This window comes from Scyliorhinus canicula, chromosome 20 (genome assembly GCF_902713615.1).
Source record: "Scyliorhinus canicula chromosome 20, sScyCan1.1, whole genome shotgun sequence".
Classification (NCBI taxonomy): Eukaryota; Metazoa; Chordata; class Chondrichthyes; order Carcharhiniformes; family Scyliorhinidae; genus Scyliorhinus; species Scyliorhinus canicula.
The window spans coordinates 72,243,668-72,268,393 of NC_052165.1; the positions used below are offsets into that span (position 1 = coordinate 72,243,668).

Consider the following 24,726-nt stretch of genomic DNA (forward strand, 5'->3'; position numbering starts at 1 on the left):
ATTCTGTCCAATTCCTTCTCAGCTACCTAAAGGGCAGTGCCTAGAACTGAAGGCAATACTGCAGCAGAGGCCATTCGTCTCCAAGTTCAACATACATTATTGCTCTTGAAATGAAATGAGAATGAAATGAAAATCGCTTATTGTCACGAGTAGGCTTCAATGAAGTTACTGTGAAAAGCCCCTAGTCGCCACATTCCGGTGCCTGTTCGGGGAGGCTGTTACGGGAATCGAACCGTGCTGCTGGCCTGCCTTGGTCTGCTTTCAAAGCCAGCGATTTATCCCAGTGTGCTAAACAGCCCCTGCATGTACTCCCCCCTCTTGTACTCTATGTCCCAATTTAGCATGCTGTATGCTTCATTAACCATGTTCTCAACCTATTCTGGAACCTAAATGACTTATGCACAGCAACACTCAGTTCCCTCCGGTCTTGAACCCTTTAGACTTTTATCCTTCATTTTATATTGGCCGGTAACTTCAGTGCAGCGGCAATCATAGTCATTTTGCCACTTTGCTCTAAGTTCTTACCCAGAAATGAAGGTGCATCTTTCTCGCCTGCCCTTCCTTCTCAGGAAGTGGAGTGCAGCAGGTTCCCGAGACCTTGTGCTGAGGCAGAAGAGTCGAAAGCAAGGAAGCTTTGTCCCATTTCTCACAGCACTAGTTGCCATGAAGCATTGTGTATTGAGTGGTCACTGGGGAATAGTCAAAAAGTCAGTTGGTCAATGGGGGGTGGGGTCAGTTAGTCAATGGGGGGGGGGGTTCAGATAGTCAATGGGAGATCAGCGGGGTGAAATGGGTCAGGTAGTCAGTGGGAGGTATCAGGTGGTTGTGGGGTGGTCAATGAGGGTGGTCAGTGGGGGGGATGGTGGTCTGTCGTGTTGTGATCACTAGTGGGACTGGTCAGTGAGGGTGTGACCAATGGGGATAGTGATTTGGGGAGCTATTTGGAAGATTGCTGGGGGGGAGTTGGGGGGGGGGGGGGGATGTAGTCGAGGCGTCCTGTGAGGTATCACAGCAAGTGGACTGAGGGCTAGTCAGGGCCAGAGGGAGGGGGTAGTCGGGGTGGTCCAGTGGGGGATTGGTGTGTTGTCCATGTTTGTGTGTTGTAGATGGGTGGTGGGGGGAGGGCAAGAGTATCATATGGACAGTGAGGAATAGTCAGGGGGCCAGTTGGTCAGTGGGGAGATGAGATGGTCAATAGGGGGGTCAGCAGGATTGGAACGGATCAGGTAGTCAGTGGGAGGTGTCAGGTGGTTGTGGGCGGTTGTCAGTAGGGAGTGGCCAATGAGGTGGATGGTCAATGGAGTGGGTGGTCAGTGAGAGGGTTGGTTATTGGGGCGGGGGTTAGTGGGAGGTTGTCCATTCGGGGTGGGTCAATGGGTGTGATGGTCTGTGGAGTAGGTGGTCAGTGAGAGGGTTGGATATTGAGGCGGGGGTTAGTGGGAGGTTGTCCATTGGGGGTGGTCAGTGGGTGTGATGGTCTGTGGAGTGGGTCAGTGAGAGAGTTGGTTATTGGGGTGGGGGTTAGTGGGAGGTTGTCCATTGGGGGTGGTCAGTGGTGTGATGGTCAGTGGAGTGGGTGGTCAGTGAGAGGGTTGGTTATTGGGGTGGGGGTTAGTGGGAGGTTGTCCATTCGGAGTGGTCAGTGAGTGTGGTGGTCAGTGGAGCGGGTGGTCAGTGAGAGGGTTGGTTATTGAGGCGGGGGTTAGTGGGAGGTTGTCCATTGGGGGTGGTCAGTGGGTATGATGGTCTGTGGAGTGGGTCAGTGAGAGGATTGGTTATTGGGGCGGGGGTTAGTGGGAGGTTGTCCATTCGGGGTGGTCAGTGGGTGTGATGGTCAGTGGAGTGGGTGGTCAGTGAGAGGGTTGGTTATTGAGGCAGGGGTTAGTGGGAGGTTGTCCATTGGGGGTGGTCAGTGGGTGTGATGGTCTGTAGAGTGGGTCAGTGAGAGGGTTGGTTATTGGGGTGGGGGTTAGTCGGAGGTTGTCCATTGGGGGTGGTCAGTGGTGTGATGGTCTGTGGAATTGTGGTCAGTGGGTTGGTCATGGTGGGTGGTGGTCAGTGGGAGGTGATGACCCATGGGAAGCGGTGGTCACTAGGATGTGGTCATTGGGAATGGTCAGTGGGGAGTGGTGGTCAGTGCTTTTCATTCTTCTAAATTTTCCTGGGCAACTATTCCTCTTGGAAAGTCGGAACAATCTGAAGTTTGTGATGTAATTGCCCAATTGAGTTTAAATTTCTCGGACACTTGCTGTACAATCTTTAAATCCGCACTTTGGGGGCGTGTGGGGGGGGGGGGGGGGGGGGGGGGGGGGGAGAGAGGCTTGGGGGATGTTCCACAGTGAACCTTCAGGGTATCCATCAGTTACAACACCCTGGTGCTCGCAATTTATGAGCCATTGCCTCTCCAAATTCTTCCTACCAAAATGAATCACTTCACATTGAACTTCATCTGCCTCATGTCTGCCCATTCCACCAACTCGCCTATGTCCGTTTGAAGTTTTACCCAATTCACCTTATAGTTCACAATGCTGCTAAGTTTCATATCATCCCCAGGGTTTCAAACTGTGCCATGCACACAAAGGTCGTGGTCATTTGTTATACATCAGGAAGAGAAAAGTTCCCAGAATAGAATTCCTCCAGCCCCAAACTATCTATTAACCACTACTCTCTGTTTCCTGTCACTCAGCCAATTTTATAATCATGTTGTTACTGTCCCTTTTATTCCATGCGCTATAACTTTGCTCACGTCTGTTGTGTGGCATTGTATTAAATACCTTTTGGAAGTTCGTATTCACCTCATTGTGATCAATGTAAGAATTCTTTTTATATATTGTATTTTATATCTGTTGCAGTATTGATGTGAAAAGTCTGAGTTCAGGTATATATAGCTGTTACAGTAATATTATTAAAGCATCAAGGTTAAGGGATCCAGACTCTGTGGCTTCAAAAGGTGCAATTAAGATGTTGTAAAAGTAAGATCATCATTCATTCCAACCATATATGTGTTTACAAAGAGCGGCCTAATGGGATTTTATTATTATTGCTGGTCAAGGAACCTGAGTGGAATAAAGATGATATAATTAATGGGAGGATCCAGGTCTGTAGTAGGCAGTTTAATTTTTACTTTTGATTGGAGGTTTGAGCTGAGCAGCAGCTTTTGCCAAAGGCTATCAGTGAACCTGACCTGCTTCACACTATTCCCGACCTGCTTCATGGTGATGCTTACCTGTTTCACTCTCCTCCCGGTCACTTCACAGGAAAGCTGACATGCTTCATACTCTTCCTGACCTGCTTCATGGTGATGCTGACCTGCTTCACTCTCCTCCCGGTCTCTTCACAGGGAAGCTGACCTGCTTCACATTCCTCCCAGTCTGCTTCACAGTGAGACTGACCGACTTCAACCGTTTCCCAGTCTGCTACACAGTGAGCCTGACCTGCCTCGCTCTCCTCCCGGTCTGCTTCATAGTGATCCTGACCTGCTTCATTCTCTTCTCAGCCTCTTCAAAGTGATCGTGACCTGCCTCACATTCCTCCTGGTGTGATTTACATTGATGCTAACCTGCTTCACTCTCCACCCGGTTGGCTCCACAATGATCCTGGCCTGCTTCACTCTCCTCCTGGTCTGCTTCACAGTGATGCTGACCTGCTTCACTCTCCTCCCGGTGTGCTCCACAATGATCCTGTCCTACTTCATTCTCCTCTCGGTCTCTTCACAGTGATGCTGACCTGCTTCACTCTCCTCCCGGTATCTTTCACAGTGATCCTGACCTCCCAATCTTATTCGTGATCCTAACTGCTTCAGACTCTTACAAGTCACAATGATGCTGAGCTGCTTCGCACTCCTCCTGGTCTGCTTCACAGTGATGCTGACCTGCTTCGCATTCCTCCCCATCTCTTGACGTTGATGCTGACCTGCTTCACTCTCCTCTGTCCTTTTCACAGTGATATGGACCGGCTTCACACCTCCCAGTCTGCTTCACAGTAATGCTGACCAGTTTCACACTCCTCCCGATCTTCATCAGAGTGATCGTGACCATTTCAGACTCCTCCCGGTCTGCTTCACAGCGATGCTGACCTGCTTCACACTACTCTCAGTCTGCTTTACAGAGATGCTGACCTGCTTCACTCTCCTCCCAGTCTGCTTCACAGTGATGCTGACCAGTTTCACACTCCTCTTAAGGAGAGTGATCGTGACCACTTCAGACTCCTCCAGGCATGCTTCACAGTGATGCTGACGTGATTTGCACTCCTCCCAGTCTGCTTCATAGTGACCCTGACCTGCTTCACTCTCCTGATCTGCTTTGCAGTGATCTCTACCTGCTTCACTCTCCTCCCGGTCTGCTTCACAGTGACCCTGACCTGCTTCACACTCCTTGCAGTCTCTTCACAGTGATGCTGATCTTCTTCACATTCCTCCCGTTCTCGTCACAGTGATCCTGATCTGCTTCACTCTCCTCCTGGTGTGCTTCACAGTGATCTCTACCTGCTTCACTCTCCTCCTGGTGTCTTCACAGTGATCCTGAACTGCTTTGCACTCCTCCCGGTCTGCTTCAGTGATCCTGACCTGCTTCATTCTCCTCCCGGTCTGCTTCATAGTGATCTTGACCAGTTTTGTACTCCTCCCGGTGTAGGTTACAGTGGTTTTGACATGCTTCAGACTCCTCTCGATCTGCTTCATAGTGTTCCTGACCTTCACACTCCTCCTCGTCTGTTTCACTGTCATACTGACCAGTTTCACACGCTTCCTGGTCTGTCTCACAACCCTTCCTGTCTAGACAATAGGGTTGTCCTGAGACTATGCTTTCACTGCTTCATGGTGATTCCAAACGTTTGCAAGTCATTTCACCTACCTTGGGATTTTACTCACCTTGGGATTTTACTCACCTTGGCCTGATCGTTCCTGATGTTAGCCTTCCTTGATACCATCCCTACCCACCCTCCTCTGTGAACAAGTCTGCTATATTAAAACTCTGCCCAATATGTATTTTTTGCAGGTAATCCAGCCAGCCACTCAGTGTAATCCAACACCACTAGTGTATGAATGGCACGAGTGCAGTCTCTGTACATGGCTTCACTGCTGATCGCTTCTGACACTCCTGTGTAAACGACCCTACCCATCTCACTCCTGTAACAGTGGAGAGTTACTTTCTCGTGATTCTCCAGTTCCACCATTTGAACAGTCTCCTCCTCGAATGATCCCAGCTGCCTGTGAGACAGCTGATTTCATGTGTAAAATATGTTCAGAAAATTTATTTGCCATCACATTCAGGTTCAGGACAGCACCTAGGCCAGTTTTACCTCAGTCAACCATTACCACATTTTGGTGAGCATATTTCTTTGCTATATTTGTCACAATATACGCCAGTATATCATGGTGCAGACACACACTGATGGACACACACAGGGACCAATCAACATGTACAAACACCGCAGCCAATCACCAGTTAGAATACACACACTATAAAGGCCGAGGGCACCACGGTTCCCGCTCATTCTGGGTGCTGCCTCTCAGTGTAACAAGAACTTATCCAGCCCAGCACAGACTTACCACACGTGCTAAGAGAATTAACTGGTTCGGACAAGGCTTAGGTCTATAGTTTAAGTTAGCATCATTTAGACCCACAGTCATCGTGTATTAGTTAGTTAGAAGTAGTTACTAAAATTGAGTTGAACCTTCATCAGCGTTGGTAGTGTCTGTTCATCTCTCAAGTCTACACTAGCCAACACTTCATGGTACCAGAAGTTGAGGGATGCCAGCACTTCTGAGACCTACCTTTCAGTGATCTGCCTTCCACCAGTCTTGCGCCATCCTACAGAATGGACTCCGTCCGCCCGCCGCCGCCTCTCCGCATTGCCGGAAATCTGGGCTCGAACTGGAAACTTTTCAAACCGCACTTCCAGCTGTACCGCGAGGCCAGGGACCTGGAAGCTGCCTCGTGACCAGATTGTTTTTGGTATTCAATCTGAGCCCCTGCGCCAGCAGCTACTAAAAGTAAAGCAGCTCACCCTCTCCACGGCCATTGAGACCTGTGTACTTCATGAACATGCCTTCATGAGCTACTCCTACATCCAGGCCGCTGAAACGGCACGGCAAGCTCCTTCGAGGCAGAACGGGTCCAAATTATTAAATCTTTTCAGGCTCTGGAGCTGAACGATGGGGGCCATTTCACCCGCTTTTCACGGAGTCCCACGCTTACACGCAGCGAGCGTGCTGACATCACGGACCGCTTTGCGCAGGTGTGCGCCACGCTGGATCGCCCCACGTACGCGCGGTGGTGCGACAAACGTCCCGATGCTCCGGCGTGCGGTAACTGCGGCTCCACCCATTTAAAGCGGCAATGTCCCGCGAAATCCCGACGCTGCCTGCACTGTGGCAAACGAGGCCACTACGCTGCAATTTGTAGATCTTCCATGCCTGCTGTTTTTAGGATGTCCACCCAGCCCCACAGAGACGTCAGGGATGTCCAGCCTGCCATCAATGTACCTACTCCAGACCTTGCTTCCGACTGTGCCTACAATGACCCACAGGTCCCGTTCCAAATCGACGTCGTTACCACGGACAGGATGTCCCACAAGCGTGGCACTGAACCCGTCCATGTCCACAGCGTCGGCCAGGATGATGAGTGGTGTGCCACCCTTATGGTCAACCGCACAGTCATCGTGTGTTAGTTAGTTAGAAGTAGTTAATAAAATTGAGTTGAACCTTCATCAGTATTGGAAGTGTCTGTTCATCTCTCAAGTCTACACTAGCCAACACTTCAATATTAGTTTAGCTTTATGGCACCGGATAATAGCCTTAAATAATCCAAGGTTAGATAGTTACGATACTGAGTTAATGTTTTCTGCATGAACAGATCATTTGTTTCTCGTGATTAAAGTTATGGTCAGAACGCACCTGTTCTGTTCCGAATAGTGAAGACGACCCACCAGACAGTGCGGACTCCCCTTGTACTTCCACTTAAGTGTCAGCCATGATTCTGCACCGAATATCTGGATTGGATCTGAAACCTGCGATCTTCTGTTCCACAGACAAGTATAGGCGAATATAGTGTGCAATTCGGTTCGCTACACTCCCAGAAGAATTTAGAGGCTTTGGAGAAGGTGCAGAAAATATTTACCAGGATGTTGCCTGGTATGGAGGGCATTAGCTATGAGGAGAGGTTGGAGAAACTTGGTTTGGTCTCACTGGAACGTCGGAGGTTGAGGGGCGATCTGATAGAAGTCTACAAGATTATGAGGTGCATGGACAGAACGGATAGCCAGAAGCTTTTCCCAGGGTGGAGGAGTCAATTACTAGGGGGCATAGATTTAAGGTGCGAGGGGCAAGGCTTAAAGGAGATGTACGAGGCAAGTTTTTGTTTGCACAGAGGGTGGTGGGAGCCAGGAACTCGCTGCCGGGGAAGGTAGTAGAAGCAGAAACCATAGTGACTTTTAAAGGGCAAATGCATGAACAGGATGGGAATAGAGGGATATGGCCCTCAGAAGAGTAGGGTGTTTGAGTTCAGACAGGCAGCATGGCCAGTGCTGACTTGGAGGGACAAAGGGTCTGTTCCTGTGTTGTAATTGTTTTTGTTCTTTTGTTCTTTGTAATGCATTGAGTCACAGCTAATATATGAGACATTTCTCTGAAATACTTTTGCATCAAGGAACATGGCTTTCCTAGATAAAATCTTTATCAAAGTGCTTAATGCACTATCAGTCCTAACTACTCTGTGTAATACACTGGCTCAATAATGTCACCAACCTTCCATTAATCTGCTGACACATTATTCCATGGCATCAATACTATGGTCTAAAATAGAACATAGAACATAGAACGATACAGCGCAGTACAGGCCCTTCGGCCCACGATGTTGCACTGACATGGGAAGTCAAAAACTAAAGGCCATCTAACCTACACTATGCCATTATCATCCATATGCTTATCCAATAAACTTTTAAATGCCCTCAATGTTGGCGAATTCACTACTGTTGCAGGTAGGGCATTCCACGGCCTCACCACTCTGCGTAAAAAACCTACCTCTGACGTCTGTCCTATATCTATTACCCCTCAATTTAAGGCTATGTCCCCTCGTGCTAGCCACCTCCATCCTCAGGAGAAGGCTCTCACTGTCCACCCTATATAGAACATAGAACGATACAGCGCAGTACAGGCCCTTCGGCCCTCGATGTTGCACCGACATGGAAAAAATCTAAAGGCCATCTAACCTACACTATGCCCTTATCATCCATATGCTTATCCAATAAATTTTTAAATGCCCTCAATGTTGGCGTGTTCACTACTGTTGCAGGTCGGGCATTCCACGGCCTCACCACTCTTTGCGTAAAAAACCCACCTCTGACCTCTGTCCTATATCTATTACCCCTCAATTTACCCCTCGTGCTAGCCACCTCCATCTGCGGGAGAAGGCTCTCACTGTCCACCCTATCTAACCCTCTGATCATTTTGTATGCCTCTATTAAGTCACCTCTTAACCTTCTTCTCGCTAACGAAAACAACCTCAAGTCCATCAGCCTTTCCTCATAAGATTTTCCCTCCATACCAGGCAACATCCTGGTAAATCTCCTCTGCACCCGTTCCAAAGCTTCCACGTCCTTCCTATAATGAGGCGACCAGAACTGTACGCAATACTCCAAATGCGGCCGTACTAGAGTTTTGTACAACTGCAACATGACCTCATGGCTCCGGAACTCAATCCCTCTACCAATAAAGGCCAACACACCATAGGCCTTCTTCACAACCCTATCAACCTGGGTGGCAACTTTCAGGGATCTATGTACATGGACACCGAGATCCCTCTGCTCATCCACACTACCAAGAATTTTACCATTAGCCAAATATTCCGCATTTCTGTTATTCTTTCCAAAGTGAATCACCTCACACTTCTCCACATTAAACTCCATTTGCCACCTCTCCGCCCAGCTCTGCAGCTTATCTATGTCCCTCTGTAACCTGCAACATCCTTCCGCACTGTCAACAACTCCACCGACTTTAGTGTCGTCTGCAAATTTACTCACCCATCCTTCTGCGCCCTCCTCTAGGTCATTTATAAAAATGACAAACAGCAACGGCCCCAGAACAGATCCTTGTGGTACGCCACTCGTAACTGAACTCCATTCTGAACATTTCCCATCAACTACCACTCTCTGTCTTCTTTCAACTAGCCAATTTCTGATCCACATCTCTAAATCACCCTCAATCCCCAGCCTCCGTATTTTCTGCAATAGCCGACCGTGGGGAACCTTATCAAACGCTTTACTGAAATCCATATACACCACATCAACTGCTCTACCCTCGTCTACCTGTTCAGTCACCTTCTCAAAGAACTCGATAAGGTTTGTGAGGCATGACCTACCCTTCACAAAGCCATGCTGACTGTCCCTAATCATATTATTCCTATCTAGATGATTATAAATCGTATCTTTTATAATCCTCTCCAAGACTTTACCCACCACAGACGTTAGGCTCACCGGCCTATAGTTTACCGGGGTTATCTCTACTCCCCTTCTTGAACAAAGGGACCACATTTGCTATCCTCCAGTCCTCTGGCACTATTCCTGTAGCCAATGATGACCTAAAAATCAAAGCCAAAGGCTCAGCAATCTCTTCCCTGGCTTCCCAGAGAATCCTAGGATAAATCCCATCCGGCCCCGGGGACTTATCTATTTTCACCTTGTCCAGAATTGCCAACACTTCTTCCCTACGCACCTCAATGCCATCTATTCTAATAGCCTGGGTCTCAGCATTCTCCTCCACAATATTATCTTTTTCTTGAGTGAATACTGACGAAAGTATTCATTTAGTATCTCGCTTATCTCCTCAGCCTCCACACACAACTTCCCACCACTGTCCTTGACTGGCCCTACTCTTACCCTAGTCATTCTTTTATTCCTGACATACCTATAGAAAGCTTTTGGGTTTTCCTTGATCCTACCTGCCAAAGACTTCTCATGTCCCCTCCTTGCTCATCTCAGCTCTCTCTTTAGATCCTTCCTCGCTTCCTTGTAACTATCAAGCGCCCTAACTGAAACTTCACGCCTCATCTTCACCTAGGCCTCCTTCTTCCTCTTAACAAGAGATTCCACTTCTTTGGTAAACCACGGTTCCCTCGCTCGACCTCTTCCTCCCTGCCTGACTGGTACGTACTTATCAAGAACATGCAATAGCTGTTCCTTGAACAAGCTCCACATATCCAGTGTGCCCAACCCTTGCAGCCTACTTCTCCAACCAACACATCCTAAGTCATGTCTAATGGCATCATAATTGCCCTTCCCCCAGCTATAACTCTTGCCCTGCGGGGTATACTTATCCCTTTCCATCACTAACGTAAAGGTCACCGAATTGTGGTCACTGTTTCCAAAGTGCTCACCTACCTCCAGATCTAACACCTGGCCTGGTTCATTACCCAAAACCAAATCCAATGTGGCCTTGCCTCTTGTTGGCCTGTCAACATATTGTGTCAGGAAACCCTCCTGCACACATTGTACAAAGAATGACCCATCTAATGTACTCGAACTATATCTTTTCCAGTCAATATTTGGAAAGTTAAAGTCTCCCATAACAACTACCCTGTTACTTTCGCTCTTTTCCAGAATCATCTTCGCCATCCTTTCCTCTACATCCCTAGAACTATTAGGTGGCCTATAGAAAACTCCCAACAGGGTGACCTCTCCTTTCCTGTTTCTAACCTCAGCCCATACTACCTCAGAAGAAGAGTCCCCATCTAGCATCCTTTCCGCCACCGTAATACTGTCCTTGACTAGCAGTGCCACACCTCCCCCTCTTTTGCCCCCTTCTCTGAGCTTACTAAAACACCTAAACCCCGGAACCTGCAACAACCATTCCTGTCCCTGCTCTATCCATGTCTCTGAAATGGCCACAACATCGAAGTCCCAGGTACCAACCCATGCTGTCAGTTCCCCTACCTTATTTCGTATACTCCTGGCATTGAAGTAGACACACTTCAAACCACCTACCTGAACACTGGCACCCTCCTGCGAAGTCAAATCTGTGCTCCTGACCTCTATACTCTCAATCTCCCGTACCCCAAAACTACAATCCAGGTTCCCATGCCCCTGCTGAATTAGTTTAAACCCCCCCAAAGAGCACTAACAAATCTCCCCCCCAGGATATTGGTGCCCCTCAGGTTCAGATGTAGACCATCCTGTCTATAGAGGTCCCACCTTCCCCAGAAAGAGCCCCAGTTATCCAGAAATCTGAATCCCTCCCGCCTGCACCATCCCTGTAGCCACGTGTTTAATTGCTCTCTCTCCCTATTCCTCATCTCACTATCACGTGGCACGGGCAACAACCCAGAGATAACAACTCTGTTTGTTCTCGCTCTGAGCTTCCATCCTAGCTCCCTAAAGGCCTGCCTGACATCCTTGTCCCCTTTCCTACCTATGTCGTTAGTGCCAATGTGGACTACGACTTGGGGCTGCTCCCCCTCCCCCTTAAGGACCCGGAAAACACGATCCGAGACATCACGTACCCTTGCACCTGGGAGGCAACATACCAAACGTGAGTCTCTCTCGCTCCCACAAAATCTCCTATCTGTGCCCCTGACTATTGAGTCCCCAATTACTAATGTTCTACTCCTTTCCCCCCTTCCCTTCTGAGCAACAGGGACAGACTCCGTGCCAGAGGCCCGTACCCCATGGCTTACCCCTGGTAAGTCGTCCCCCCCACAAGTATCCAAAACGGTATACTTGTTACTCAGGGGAACGACCGCAGGGGGTCCCTGCACTGACTGCTTCTTCCCAGTCCCTCTTACAGTTACCCATCTATCTCCAGTCTTTGAGTTAAAATGAGTTGCGAGTCCTTGGTAAAGATGTATGTGTGAGTTTGATGATCAAATTTACTGGCTGTGAGTAGAGCCTCTTGTCTTTTGATCGTAAACTCCCCCAGATTATATTCAGCGAACAGGTCAAATGATTGTGCCTGACCTTCTTTGCCCCTTGGCCAAAGAGGGGAGACAATAAGCCAGCATCCTGCTCCTTATAACCAACCAATGTCACCTATAGGCACAGGTGTGGACATTGCAAAAGGACAAGCTGAGATGGACAAATAGCCAATCAGCGTCCAGGGACACACAGGCAGGGCATGGTCCTTCGGGAGGCAGCTCGTCAAGAATGTGGAAGAGAAAAAAGTGGGCAGAAATAAAAAAGCGAGAAAGCTTTATGGAAGGAAACACAGATTAATTTTCTCATCTGAAACAGCACGATGTGACATGGCCTTTCCTGAGCCAACCGAAGATGACAAGGTGACTGCAGGCATGAAAACTGACTGCAAGGTTAAAATCTACACTTTGCCACAAGTCACAATAATTCAAGTCTGCAAGCTTATATTTGGAAAACAAAACAGACAAATGTCTGACTGCGTGTGTGCGCTATAAAATGTTGCACGCTATGGGTCACTGGTCCCAACCCATCAATTATTTTCTTTAATAATGCTGTTACCCAGCAAGATTTCTGTGGCATCAAAGAAGATTAAATAGTGCCCGGTGTGGATTTAAAAAAAATTTCTTGGGACATGGGTGCTGTTGGCAAGGCCGGGATTCATTCCATATCCATAGTTACCCTCAGGAAAGTATTGGCAGCCTTCTTGAAGAGTTGCATTGGTGTGTTAAAGATGATACCACAGTGCTATTAGGTAGGGTGTTCCAGGATTTTGATCCAATATTGAACAACACCCAAGTCAGCCTGCTGTGTGATTTGGAGGAGAGCTTGGAGGTGGTTCTCATGCGCCTGCTGCTATTGGTTCAACCAGGTAGACGCAAACACGGGTTTGACACATATTGTTTTTTTTGTTGTTGTTTTTTTAAAAATAAATTTAGAGTACCCAATTCATTTTTTCCAAATAAGGGGCAATTTAACGTGTCCAATCCACCTACCTTGCACAGTTTTGGGTTGTGGGGGCGAAACCCACGTAAACACGGGGAGAATGTGCAAACTCCACACGGACAATGACCCAGAGCCGGGATCGAACCTGGGACCTCGGCGCTGAGAGGCAACAATGCTAACCACTGTGCCACCGTGCTGCCCTAGACACTTTAAAATTATTTAGTGCTGAAATCATTCCAGCACTGCTTCACTTGGTACATTCACTGACACTCAAATATAGTCCGGTCGTGAAGGGAAAGTTAATACCCATGAAAATGATGACAACAGGAATGGTGAGCCAAATGGGCTCCTTCTCCAACTAGTGTGAATAAAGGAAAACCTAACTTGCCGAACTTCCCTGAGCTTTTTATGAAGTAACATGGAGGGTAGATGAGGACAGCACGTTTGATCTAACGTACATAGATTTCCGAAAGGCATTTGATAAAGTGCCCATTTAACAGGCTTGCCAGCAAAGTTGAAGCCCAGGGAATGAAAGGGATAGTGGCAGTGTTTATACAAGATTGGCCGAGTGACAGGGAGCAGAGACTCATGGAGAACAGTGGAAGCGGGTTTCTCATGGATCACCTTTTCTTTACATATATGAATGACCAAGACTAGTGTGTAAAGAGCACAATTTCACATTTGCAGCTTGCACAAAGCTTTCATGTATTGTGAATTATGGGATGGATAGAGACAGACACAAGGGGTTAAAAGAGTATGAGATGAAACTTTGCTGCTGAGGTTGTAGTATTTGTAGTCGACAATCTTGGAATCATCTGTTAGTTTAGATCTTTTAGGATCTACCTTCAATTAGACCTTGTGGGCTGCAGGAATTCATCTGGGGAGTCACTTTTACTTGCCTGATCTCCACCAGCTTGACTCTCAGTCTCACCAAGACAATCTTAGAATCCCTACATGAGAGTTTACAAGAGGGTTTTCTGCCCACTCTATCCCTCAAAAGTTTGTCTGTCCTTTCTCTGAGTAGGGTTCTGGCTCTGGCATGGAGAGAGAGAAAAGGACCTAGAATTCAGGACCCATTTTGGATTCTCAGGAGAGAAATCAGTCTTTCTCACAGAAGTTTAAACTTGCACAGGCCTGGCAGGATAGAGAATGCTTGCAGCATTTAAATCAGGATTTAAACCTTCACCGGACTCATAGAGTGTCCAGACGTGTTCACTCTGGCTGATATATCAGAGAGAGAGAGAGAGACGTCGTTCCAACCTTTATGGGAGAGATATGTAACAGGCTTCTGGCCAGCTCCTTCTCAAAATGTCACTGAAACCAAAAATGGAACCTGCCCTCAGTTCCAGAATCTACTGAAAGGTTCTACCAATCTCAATCATAAACAGTAAATGTTCCGGCATTTCGGAAGAGGGAATTGGCTGCTAGCCAAGTCCATCAGAATGACATCACGGGGCTATGCCACACACCAAACTGGGTCGAGGGGTGTGCCTGGGCCAGTTCAAATAGCAACTTGCAGTGGGGTTTCAATTCAAAAACAGAAGTATGCAGTTTTAAAAACAGTCAGTAGGACTGGCATTAAAAAGGAAACCAGGATCAGACAAGGATTTAAAAGAGCTGTGAAGACCAACATTTGGTGCCCATCCCTAATTGCTCTTGAACCGAGAGACTTGCTTGGCCATTTCACGGGACAGTCAAGAGTCAACTGCATTGCTGTAGGTCTCGAGTCACATGCAGGCATATTTCCTGCCATTGGCGAACCAGATGGGTTTTTTACAATAATTGACAAAGGTTTCAAAGTCACTATTACTAAGGCTCGCTTTTAACTCTAGCTTTTATTAATTGAATATAAATTTCACCATCTGCTGCGGTGGGATTTGAATCTGTAACCGCAGAGCATTAGTCTGGGCCTCCAGATTACTAGTCCAGTGATATTACCACTATGCCACTGGCTCCCCCCACACCTCACCCCCGCCGATGGTAGTTTGCCATCGACCATCCTGGCAATCACATGAAAGAATGAGAGAATTAGTTAAGTTTTGGATGAACTTGGCCTATGTAGACAACTGTGAGCTGCTACAGAGGAATGTGGTTAGGAGTCAATACACTGTAACAGAGGAAGATTCACATCCAGAGGTTCACTTCCCTGATTGCTACCTCAGACCTAACAACGATGTATCCTGATGCAACAACGCCCTCATCTACTACTTTTCAAGCTGTATCATTTCACCCTGACCCTTACTGTATGATTCAATCTTCAATGCAGACAATGATGGATCGCCTTCAGCTTGAGAATGTCGACAGTCTTCGCTTAGGAAGTGCACAGGAACACTTCACTGAACCTGAGAACCTTGAAAAAGAAACTGCACATTATAACCGTCTAACTTTCCTGTCGGGGGGTCGGAGAATCCCGCCCATTATCTCTGCGGGGACTGGCCACAAAACAATTAAAGCTTTCTCTCAAGTGCAGTGTCTGCAATAACGCCAATATATTTTCTCTGGTCAATGGCTAAAATTGGCGGATATCAACTGTCTCCAAATTTACTTCTTGTCAATGCCTCAGGCATGAGAATGAAAACAAGTACAGTACAAATATCAAAACAAATGTTATGCAGTGCTTTTCCACAATAAAAGAATGTGAATTGCAAGTAACTAAAGAAGCTGTGCGGTTGGGTGATGCCGAACACAAAGCTTTGTCCTTTGACAATCAAACAAGAGGAAAGACTTGAGTTTAAGTAACAATGTATTACATCTGAGACATGCCGCAGTACTTTTCACACAGCAAAGACCAAAATAAGAACCTTGAAATACAATGTTCACTTTTCCGTGGGGGGGGGTTCCGACTGGTCATTTTGTACACAGCAATATCCAACAAACAGCAATGAGGAAAACACTGCAGGCGGAATATTATGGTCCCTCCTGCCAGTCAGATTTGCCATGCCCGCCGAAGCCAATGGAGCTTTTGAATGGCTCGCCACCTTATGAGGCCCCGGCCCCGCTATGACGGGACTGCAAAGTTCTGTCCTGTGTCACCACCACTGCCAAAAGACCGTCTGCAAATGCGCACTGCTGCACGCTGACATCACTTGACAGAGTCAGAAAGCCATTAATGTCTTGATGACAGGCAGGATGCTGCAAGATGATGGGCTACAATACACTTAGTAATGAGTAATTGGGACAGACTTGGTTCATAATCTAACATTTAAACATGAGTGTAAATAGCATTGTCAAATTCAATTTGCAATTTGAAAAGAAGAAACATTTTGAAAATGAATTACAGAGCAATTATAACCAACAGTACAGTACAACCTGCAGGGAATACTGTGAATTGGACCTCTAAATGTATCAATGATACAACAGAAGCCATTTGGCCCATTGATCCTCTGAAAGAGCACCCTACCTCAGCCCACTCCTCCGCCCAGTAACCCCACCCAACCATCGGACACTAAGGGGCAATTTATCATGGCCAATCCACCTAACCTGCACATTTTTGGACTGTGGGAGGAAACCAGAGCACCCGGAGGAAACCCACGCAGACACGGGAAGAATGTACAAACTCCACACAGTCACCCAAGGCCGGAATCAAACCCGGGTCCCTGGCACTGGGAGGCAGCAGTCCTAACTACTGTGCCACGTTGCCCACTGCAACACAGTCCCCCTGTCCCCTCACCCACTCCAGGTTCAGAAACTGTCTGCTGTGGCTTTGAAATGGGGAAAAGGCCCATTTATTTCTGTACACTGTGTTTTCTGATAACTCTGCCCCCAAACTCAAGATCCTGCTCCTGTCACTGTGCAACTGGGAATGTGTCCGAGTGCAGTCAGAGTTTGTGTTAGTTTCCTTTTGCACAGATTCAGAGTGTAAAACAGTAAACATGGTGGAGGAGCTGAGGAGCTGCCCTGGTGTGACACTGGCAATACAAACAACCTGAGAACAGTGGCTTGTTGAGCCTAATGTTGAAAGTTCAGAAAGGGATAGAATAATAATGACCTTTATTGTCACAAGTTGGCTTACATTAACACTGCAATTAAGTTACTGTTAAAATCCCCTAGTCGCCACATTCCGGCGCCTATTCGGCTACACAGAGGGAGAATTCAGAATGTCCAAATTACCTAATAGCATGTCTTTCGGGATTTGTGGGAGGAACCAGCTAACCTTTTTTCGACGCTAAAGGCAATTTAGCATGGCCAAGCCACTGAACCCGCACATCTTTGGCCTGGGGGAGGAAACCACAGCACCCAGAGGAAACCCACCAGGGGAGAACTTGCAGAATCCACACAGACAGTGACCCAAACCGGAAATCTAACCTGGGACTGTGAAGCAACAGTGGTAACCACTGTGGTACCGTGCCGCCATATGGATATGGAGAATTACCCACTGTTTTTCGAAATTGTTCCATGAGATCCTTATCAACTACCTGAACATTGTGCAAAAGGCAGATGGAGCATCAGAAGAAATTACTGGAATGGTGGGCTCCAGAGCCGGGTAATCCACATTCCAGTGTATCTAATTGAAGGACCGAAAAGGATATTGCTGATCGACTGATTTAAGATACAAAGCCTGAGAAAGGTGGCTTGAGATTTGAAATGGTTTGAATGTTTCCTGTAGGCTTCAAGACAGGAAGTAAGAACTTGACCCATGAACAGCTGCATGGCCTGCCTAGCCCGATGGTTAGCAGCAGGGAAAATTACATCAGCGGCAGGCAAAATTAGTCATTTTGAAATAACTGAAACACTCCCAGCTAATGGTAGCTCATCCCACTTTGATTCAATTCCCCGATTCAACATCCCTGAAATCAACTGCAGTAATTTGGCCCCACAGGTCATGGAGAGTGGGTGGAGGGTGTTGGGGTGGGGGGGGGGGGGGGGGTTTAAACCTTCACTCTTCTGACTCAGGGATATCCACTGAGCCCAACTGATGCCTTGTTAGTCTGATGAAAACGAATTTCCATTAGAGTGACGCAACCAATTTTGTTTTGCTTCTTTTTACATTTTACCAAAAAAGGGACAATTTAGCGTGGCCAATCCACCTACCCTGCACATCTTTTGATTGTGGGGGTGAGACCCACGCAGACACGGGGAGAATGTGCAAACTTCACACGGGCAGTGACCCAGGGTCGGGATCAAACTCGGGTCCTCGGCGGCGTGAGGCAGCAGTGCTAACCACTGCGCCGCCCTTCAGCACGCAATTTAGACTAAGACTCCAATGTCAGGGTGTGCTTCTCCATCAGAGGTGTGAGCACCCCCTCCCCCGCAAATGAAATGATAAATCAAGGTCCCACCTGCTCACTCAGGTGGGCGTGAAAGGTCTCATGGCACTATTGCAAAGTCCCCTGTGGCCTGGCTAATATTTATCCCTCAATAAAAATCACAAAAACAGATGCTCTCGCCGTGATCAGATTGTTGCTTGTGAGAGTATGCTGCACAATTGGCTGCCCCACTTCCGACATTACAACAGCGACTATACTTCAGAAGTACTTCAATGGGTGTAGAGCAATTTGGCATGTGCATACTTGTGAAAAGTGCTCTTTAAAGGCATATTTTTCTTCCTATCTTTTTTGGACTGTTTTGCCCTTGGTGACGGGAGTGTCCCCACAGTGCTTTTAAGGAGGGAGCTTGAGGATTTTGGCCCAGTCGCAATGAGGCAACAGTAAGATATGTCCAAGTCAGGTTGGGTGACTTGAAAGGCAACTTCAAAGTGATGGTGTACCCGTGCATTTGCTCCCTTGTCCTACTGGGTGTGAAAGTCGTGAATTTTGAAGGTGTGCTTAAGGAGGCTTAGTGAGTTGCTACCAGTGATTCTGCAGATAATACACACTACAGCCATGGTACAATGAGAGAATAAATGTTTAGGATGGTGGGTGGGACACAGATCAAGCAGGCTGCTTGACAGACACGTCAACCTTTAGTTCCACTGCCAAAGGTTTCAGGAGTGGATGAGCTGGACAAATAGTTGCGCAATTGGCTAAACAGGAGAGAGATCGGACCGAGAATATGTAAAACCTACTGCAGTCGGCCCAGTGTTCTCAGCCAAGCGGAGTATGACTGTTGCACCGATACAGACAATGGGCTGGGAAGCTCACTGTCAATATACACTGTTTGATAGTCAGCTGGTCCAGCTGTTGAAACTCTTCTCATACACATGTTTTTTTCCGCTTCAGATCCTCTTAAATGTAAACTACTGGATCACATCTTCTTACATACACTTTAGTCACATGACAGAAGAGCTCAACTTACTTCATAGCCTTCCAATGATGGTTGGGACACAGGCAACCATGTTACTTCGATTTCCATAGATGAGATGCTCCCGGCAGTCACAAATAAAGGAGCTTCACTCGGCTCTAGTAACAGAACAAAATACCGGGTGACTTTATTGCAATCAAATCAGATCGGACATTGACATTTTTATTTACAGTGAAATGACTCCAGTAGCTATGGCAACAAAATGCATACATAAAAACATAAGAACTAGGAGCTGGAGTAGGCCATCTGGCCTCTCGAGCCTGCTCCGCCATTCAATGAGATCATGGCTGATCTTTTGTGGACTCAGCTCCACTTTCCGGCCCGAACACCATAACCCTTAATCCCTTTATTCTTCAAAAAACTATCTATCTTTACCTTAAAAACATGTAATGAAGGAGCCTCAACTGCTTCACTGGGCAAGGAATTCCATAGATTCACAACCCTTTGGGTGAAGAAGTTCCTTCTAAACTCAGTCCTAAATCTACTTCCCCTTATTTTGAAGCTATGTCCCCTAGTTCTGCTTTCACCTGCCAGTGGAAAACAACCTGCCCGCATCTATCCTATCTATTCCCTTCACAATTTTATATGTTTCTATAAGATCCCCCCTCATCCTTCTAAATTCCAACGAGTACAGTCCCAGTCTACTCAACCTCTCCTCACAATCCAACCCCTTCAGCTCTGGGATTAACCTAGTGAATCTTCTCTGCACACCCTCCAGTGCCAGTACGTCCTTTCTCAAGTAAGGAGACCAAAACTGAACACAATACTCCAGGTGTGGCCTCACTAACACCTTATACAATTGCAACATAACCTCCCTAGTCTTAAACTCCATCCCTCTAGCAATGAAGGACAAAATTCCATTTGCCTTCTTAATCACCTGTTGCACCTGTAAACCAACCTTCTGTGACTCATGCACTAGCACACCCAGGTCTCTCTGCACAGCGGCATGCTTTAATATTTTATCGTTTAAATAATAATCCCGTTTGCTGTTATTCCTACCAAAATGGATAACCTCACATATACCCAGTGTGATAACCCCCATGGGCTTTCTAGAATATCAGTTCCTGATCGTCCTGGCCTGGGAGCTTTGTTTTGTATGCCGTGGTAGCTGCTTTACTGTCAGTTTAAAATAAACCAGTTTAGCCTTTCACTCCTTGTTGCCTGGAATTATTACATTGGCGACAAGGATTAAGCACGGGATTCTGAGCAGCCTTTTTGAGACTCTTCAACAACAACTCAAGTAAAAAACAAAGCAAAAAGAAAAAGCCGTAAGTGCACTGGTTTGGGAAGGTCTAGTCTTATGATGCGTATGTGGAGGACTGGCTCCAGTATGCCGAGCGCATGTGCTACTTCTTCCGTGCCAACGGGGAAGGGGAAGGCAGACATAAATTAATCCTTTTGCCAGCATGTGGAGCACCGACCTTCGGCATCATGAAGAGTTTAACTTATCCTGCTTTCCCAGACACTAAATCATTACTGATTGAATATGGCTGGGAGGAACCTTGGGGAACCCCTAACAGCATTCCTGGCTAGATTAAGGAAAGTGGCCAAATACTGCGAGTTTGGCCCATCCCTGGCTGAGATGCTTCGTGACCGGCTAGTGTGTGGAATCAATAATGTTGCAATACAAAAAAAATTGTTGGAAGAATGCACCCTAGACCTCAAAAGGGCTACAGAAGATAGCACTATCCTTGGAAAATCCCAAGAAAGGGATCCATAAACTCCAACGGTGGATGGTGGGGGGAGGACCCTCATACAGAGAAGCCAGCCTTCACAGTGAAGGCTGCTACATGCTTCACCCAACACCAACTGCACTGGTCATATCATCCCGAGGCTTCATCAGCTCAACATTCATCCAGGACCTTCTGACATCTAAAAGATGGCTTAATAACCCTAGAGGTATCAGGGAAGACTCCCACGAGGACTACTAGGTGTCAGCCGCAAGACTGTTTTAAGTGTGGCCAAAGGATATGACAAAGGCAAGGCTGCCAGAATAAGCAGTACGCATGACGCGAAGGCCGAAATACTCCAGCAAGGTCTCTGTACTCTCAGCATACCAGAGTTCCTCGTATCCAATCATGGCGCTCCTTTATCAGTGGAGAATTTCATGCATTCATGAAGTCAAATGGCATTAAACACATCCAAACTGCGCCGCCCAAGCAATTATCTAATGGCCTGGTCAAAAGGGCAGTTCAAACATTCAGAACCAGAATGAAGAAACAGCCTGCTCGTCCCTGGATTCGAAATTGGCCCAGTTCCTCTTTGATTATAGAACCACGCTGCATACAACGACGGGAGTCACACTAGTGGAATTGTTAATGGAACAACAACTGCGCACCAGGCTCAGCCTGCTGTTTCCCAACTTGGGGGTCGGGCGGGGGGGGGGGGGGAAGGTCGAAGGTGGAATCAAAGAAGGAAGACCCAAAAAAGGACCAATGACACCAGATGACCCGAAAGGGCCTTCAGAACAGGAGATGCTGTCTATGTGCGGAACTTTGGAGATGGCTCCCAAAGGTACTGCTGGAAAAGGCTGACCCACTTTCTTACAAAGTCTAAGGAAAGGCCGTGAAAACACACCTGAACCACCTGAGAAGCAGGGAACCCACTCCAGGAGGGACGATTTCAGTAGAAATGACGTCTATTGCGACTACTTCTGGCAATGGGACTCAAGGGTCGTTCCTCCCCGACGATGAAGACTCGGGAGTCCAAAATGGAGACCAAAGACATTTCTCACCGCCGGAGATTTGCATCGAAGATCAGCCTCTGTCTGTGGCCCTTCGGTGCTCAACAAGGAAGTAATGATCCTCAGTCCGCTTAACACCCCCATATGGCTCCACCTGCCGCCGACTCGAGGCCTTGTGTCAAGTGATGGAACAGGCCTGATGGCCGTGTGAGTGAGGGGAATGATGGGATGTGATAACCCTCACAAGGATCACGGAGGATCGTTGATTGGGCGGAGGCCCACCCAGCTGGGTCTCGTTAATGGAACCTTTAAATGTAGCTCCCAGACCTGGAGCAGCAGTTCCTGATAGTCCTTGGCTGGGACGTTTTTTTGTGTGCCACTTTATTTTCAGCTTTAGCAGCTTTATTTGTAGTTTAAAATAAACCAGGTTGGCTTCCGCACCTAGTGAAATTATTAACTTGGGATCCAAATTCTAAAATGCATTAATTTTAAGCCACCAGTTAATGAATGCGGCAAGTTACCAAACATGATGCTCTCACAAAATTGCTAACATTGGCAGTCAACAAGTTTATCACAACAGCGTTCGATGTTCAAGAAGGCAGCTCAGCACACCTTCAAGGGCATTTAGAGATGGGCTATGTGCTGGTCTAGCTCGCGACACACACATTCCGCAAATTAATTAATAAAATAAAATGAGGACATCCAGCACACCCCATCATAAAGCAATGAATTTACATTTTGCAATCACATTAACTTCTGGAGGAGTTTCCAAATATGCAATTTACTACGGGCTCATATTTTATACTGCCACTGTCATTATCTGTAATTGATTTCAGTCAATTACCACGGAAACCAGCACTTGTTACTCTTAAATCTCCAAACAGCACACTACATCAGGTGTCGCCACACAGATAGATTTCTGATTGCTACATTTAAGATAGCTAAGGTCGAATCATTAATCTGGTTAATAATTTCCCTCATCATCACCAGAGTGCTTATGGATTATTTGCGAAAAGAGAACATTTTGCCAGCTATTTCTTGTGCACATTCGTCAAATCACCATGCCGTCCGTATCTGTACAGCACCAGGCAGTCCACCACAGTGAGTCTCCACATCCCTTATGTTATCTTTGTTGATGGAAATTCACATGACAAGAGTTCAATGTCTGGTTTTACTCAATAGTTTTCTCCTCTATAAAGCAATGTACAGCAGCTTCCCTGAAGAGGTTCATTCATCCACAAGGGATGTTACAACTGATTCAATCTCATGCTAACTTTTAACTGTGCCCCTGTATTAGTGGGTTGATGAATATCGATCAGTGATGGCCAAGTTAAAAACTCCAGGTGTTGCTGTAAAAAGAGACACGCTACCAAAACATTTTGTCTTGCACTCATCAGATTCGCAAGGATGTCCATTGTAAAGGGAACAAATATTTCCGATATGTAGACTTACATTTGCTGCTCAGTTAAAAGAGGATGGCGCCAGAGCGAGGCGACTCTCTGCAAGCTCTCCCCAACAGATCCACTTTTAACTTTATTTATACTCGTTCTAACCTTTTAAAAATTAATTCTAAAGCTAACATTATTACTAACCTCTCTCTTTTATCTTCTCTTGCAGGCTTGAAGTTCCTCCGAGTCCCTTGGAGACCTTTTGACCCGACCCGACCTGACCTCCGTGACCTGGAAGAAGATCGGGCCCAAACCGGAAGTGAAGCCCCGACCTCGATTTGGAGCCGACCCGGGCCTCGGAGCTCCAAACCCGGCCTAACAACTGACGCCAGCCCCCGGATCGCCCGGCCTTGTCCCCGGAGCTCCCGACCCGACCCCCGATGGCAAGACACGGCTCAACGCGACCCCGAGAGACCCGCCCAGCGACCCGACCCGGAGCGCCCGCCCAGCAACCCGACCTACCTGGTGATGGAAGAAAGAAAAATCCACATGGAGGCCCCACCATGCCGACTTCAAGATCTGACCCCAGGAGCGCCCAGGAAGGGAACAGACCATGGGACCTAGCCCAATCTGCCCCAGGAAGCCCCTGCCCACGACCCAGGACCCCAAAAACAACGGAGACCGCGCGCGAGGACCCGAACACGCTGCAAGGTATTCCCGCGCCCGCAGAACGCCGGGACCCATCCGGATCGCAAACTCACCCCCCCAGCAACCCCACTACCTCAACCAGCGCCCGGGGCCCTGCCAGACGCGACCCTGGAAATGTAAACAGCGCCCTGGACCTCGCTAGCGCCCTGGACCCCGCCAGATGCAACCACCTACCTTCCACAAGGGCGGATGTCTCCCATCGGATCCCAGGATCATCCAGCAGCAGCCGCCGACCGAGAAAGCGAGGGAAACGCAGCGGTCTGCAGGTTAGACTGAAGGAACGCGGTTTCAAGACCCCTCTCCCCAGCATACTCCTGGCAAACGTCCAAGCGATTGAAAACAAGCTGGATGAACTTAACGCCAGACTTACCTCTCAGAGGGAAGTAAGAGACTGCTGTGTGCTCTGTTTCATAGAGACATGGCTCACCCCCGCCTCACCGGACTGTGCCATACAACCTGAAGGCTTCTCAATTCACCGGGCGGACTGCACAGCATCTTCAGGCAAAGCGAAGGGTGGAGGTGTTTGCCTCCCTCATCAACTCCTCCTGGTGCTTGGATGTGGTGACCCTGGCGACCTACTGCTCCCCAGACCTGGAATACTTGACCGTAAAGTGCCGCCCATACTATCTTCCACGTGAGTTCACTTCAGCCATTATCACAGCGGTCTACATCCCACCCCAGGCAGAAGTGAGGAAAGCGCTGGATGAACTGTACACAGTCATAAACAACTATGAAACAGAACACCTGGAGGCCTTGTTCATTGTGGCCGGAGACTTCAACAAAACCAACCTCAAGAGTGTACTGCCAAAATTCCAACAGCACATCTCCTGTACCACCCGGGGCGACAACACTCTTGACCACTGC

General features: G+C 47.6%; 1 protein-coding gene across 12 annotated transcripts in view; it reads right to left on the bottom strand.

The window, feature by feature from the left end:
- Window positions 1-24,726, bottom strand: part of cntn1b (contactin 1b) — a 903,199-nt gene that overhangs the window by 130,953 nt on the left and 747,520 nt on the right. For all 12 annotated transcript variants that reach the window (XM_038780269.1, XM_038780265.1, XM_038780278.1 and 9 more), the window contains one exon: window positions 19,078-19,181. In XM_038780269.1, coding sequence (XP_038636197.1) covers window positions 19,078-19,181 — 104 coding nt within the window. The remainder of the gene's footprint in view (window positions 1-19,077; window positions 19,182-24,726) is intronic.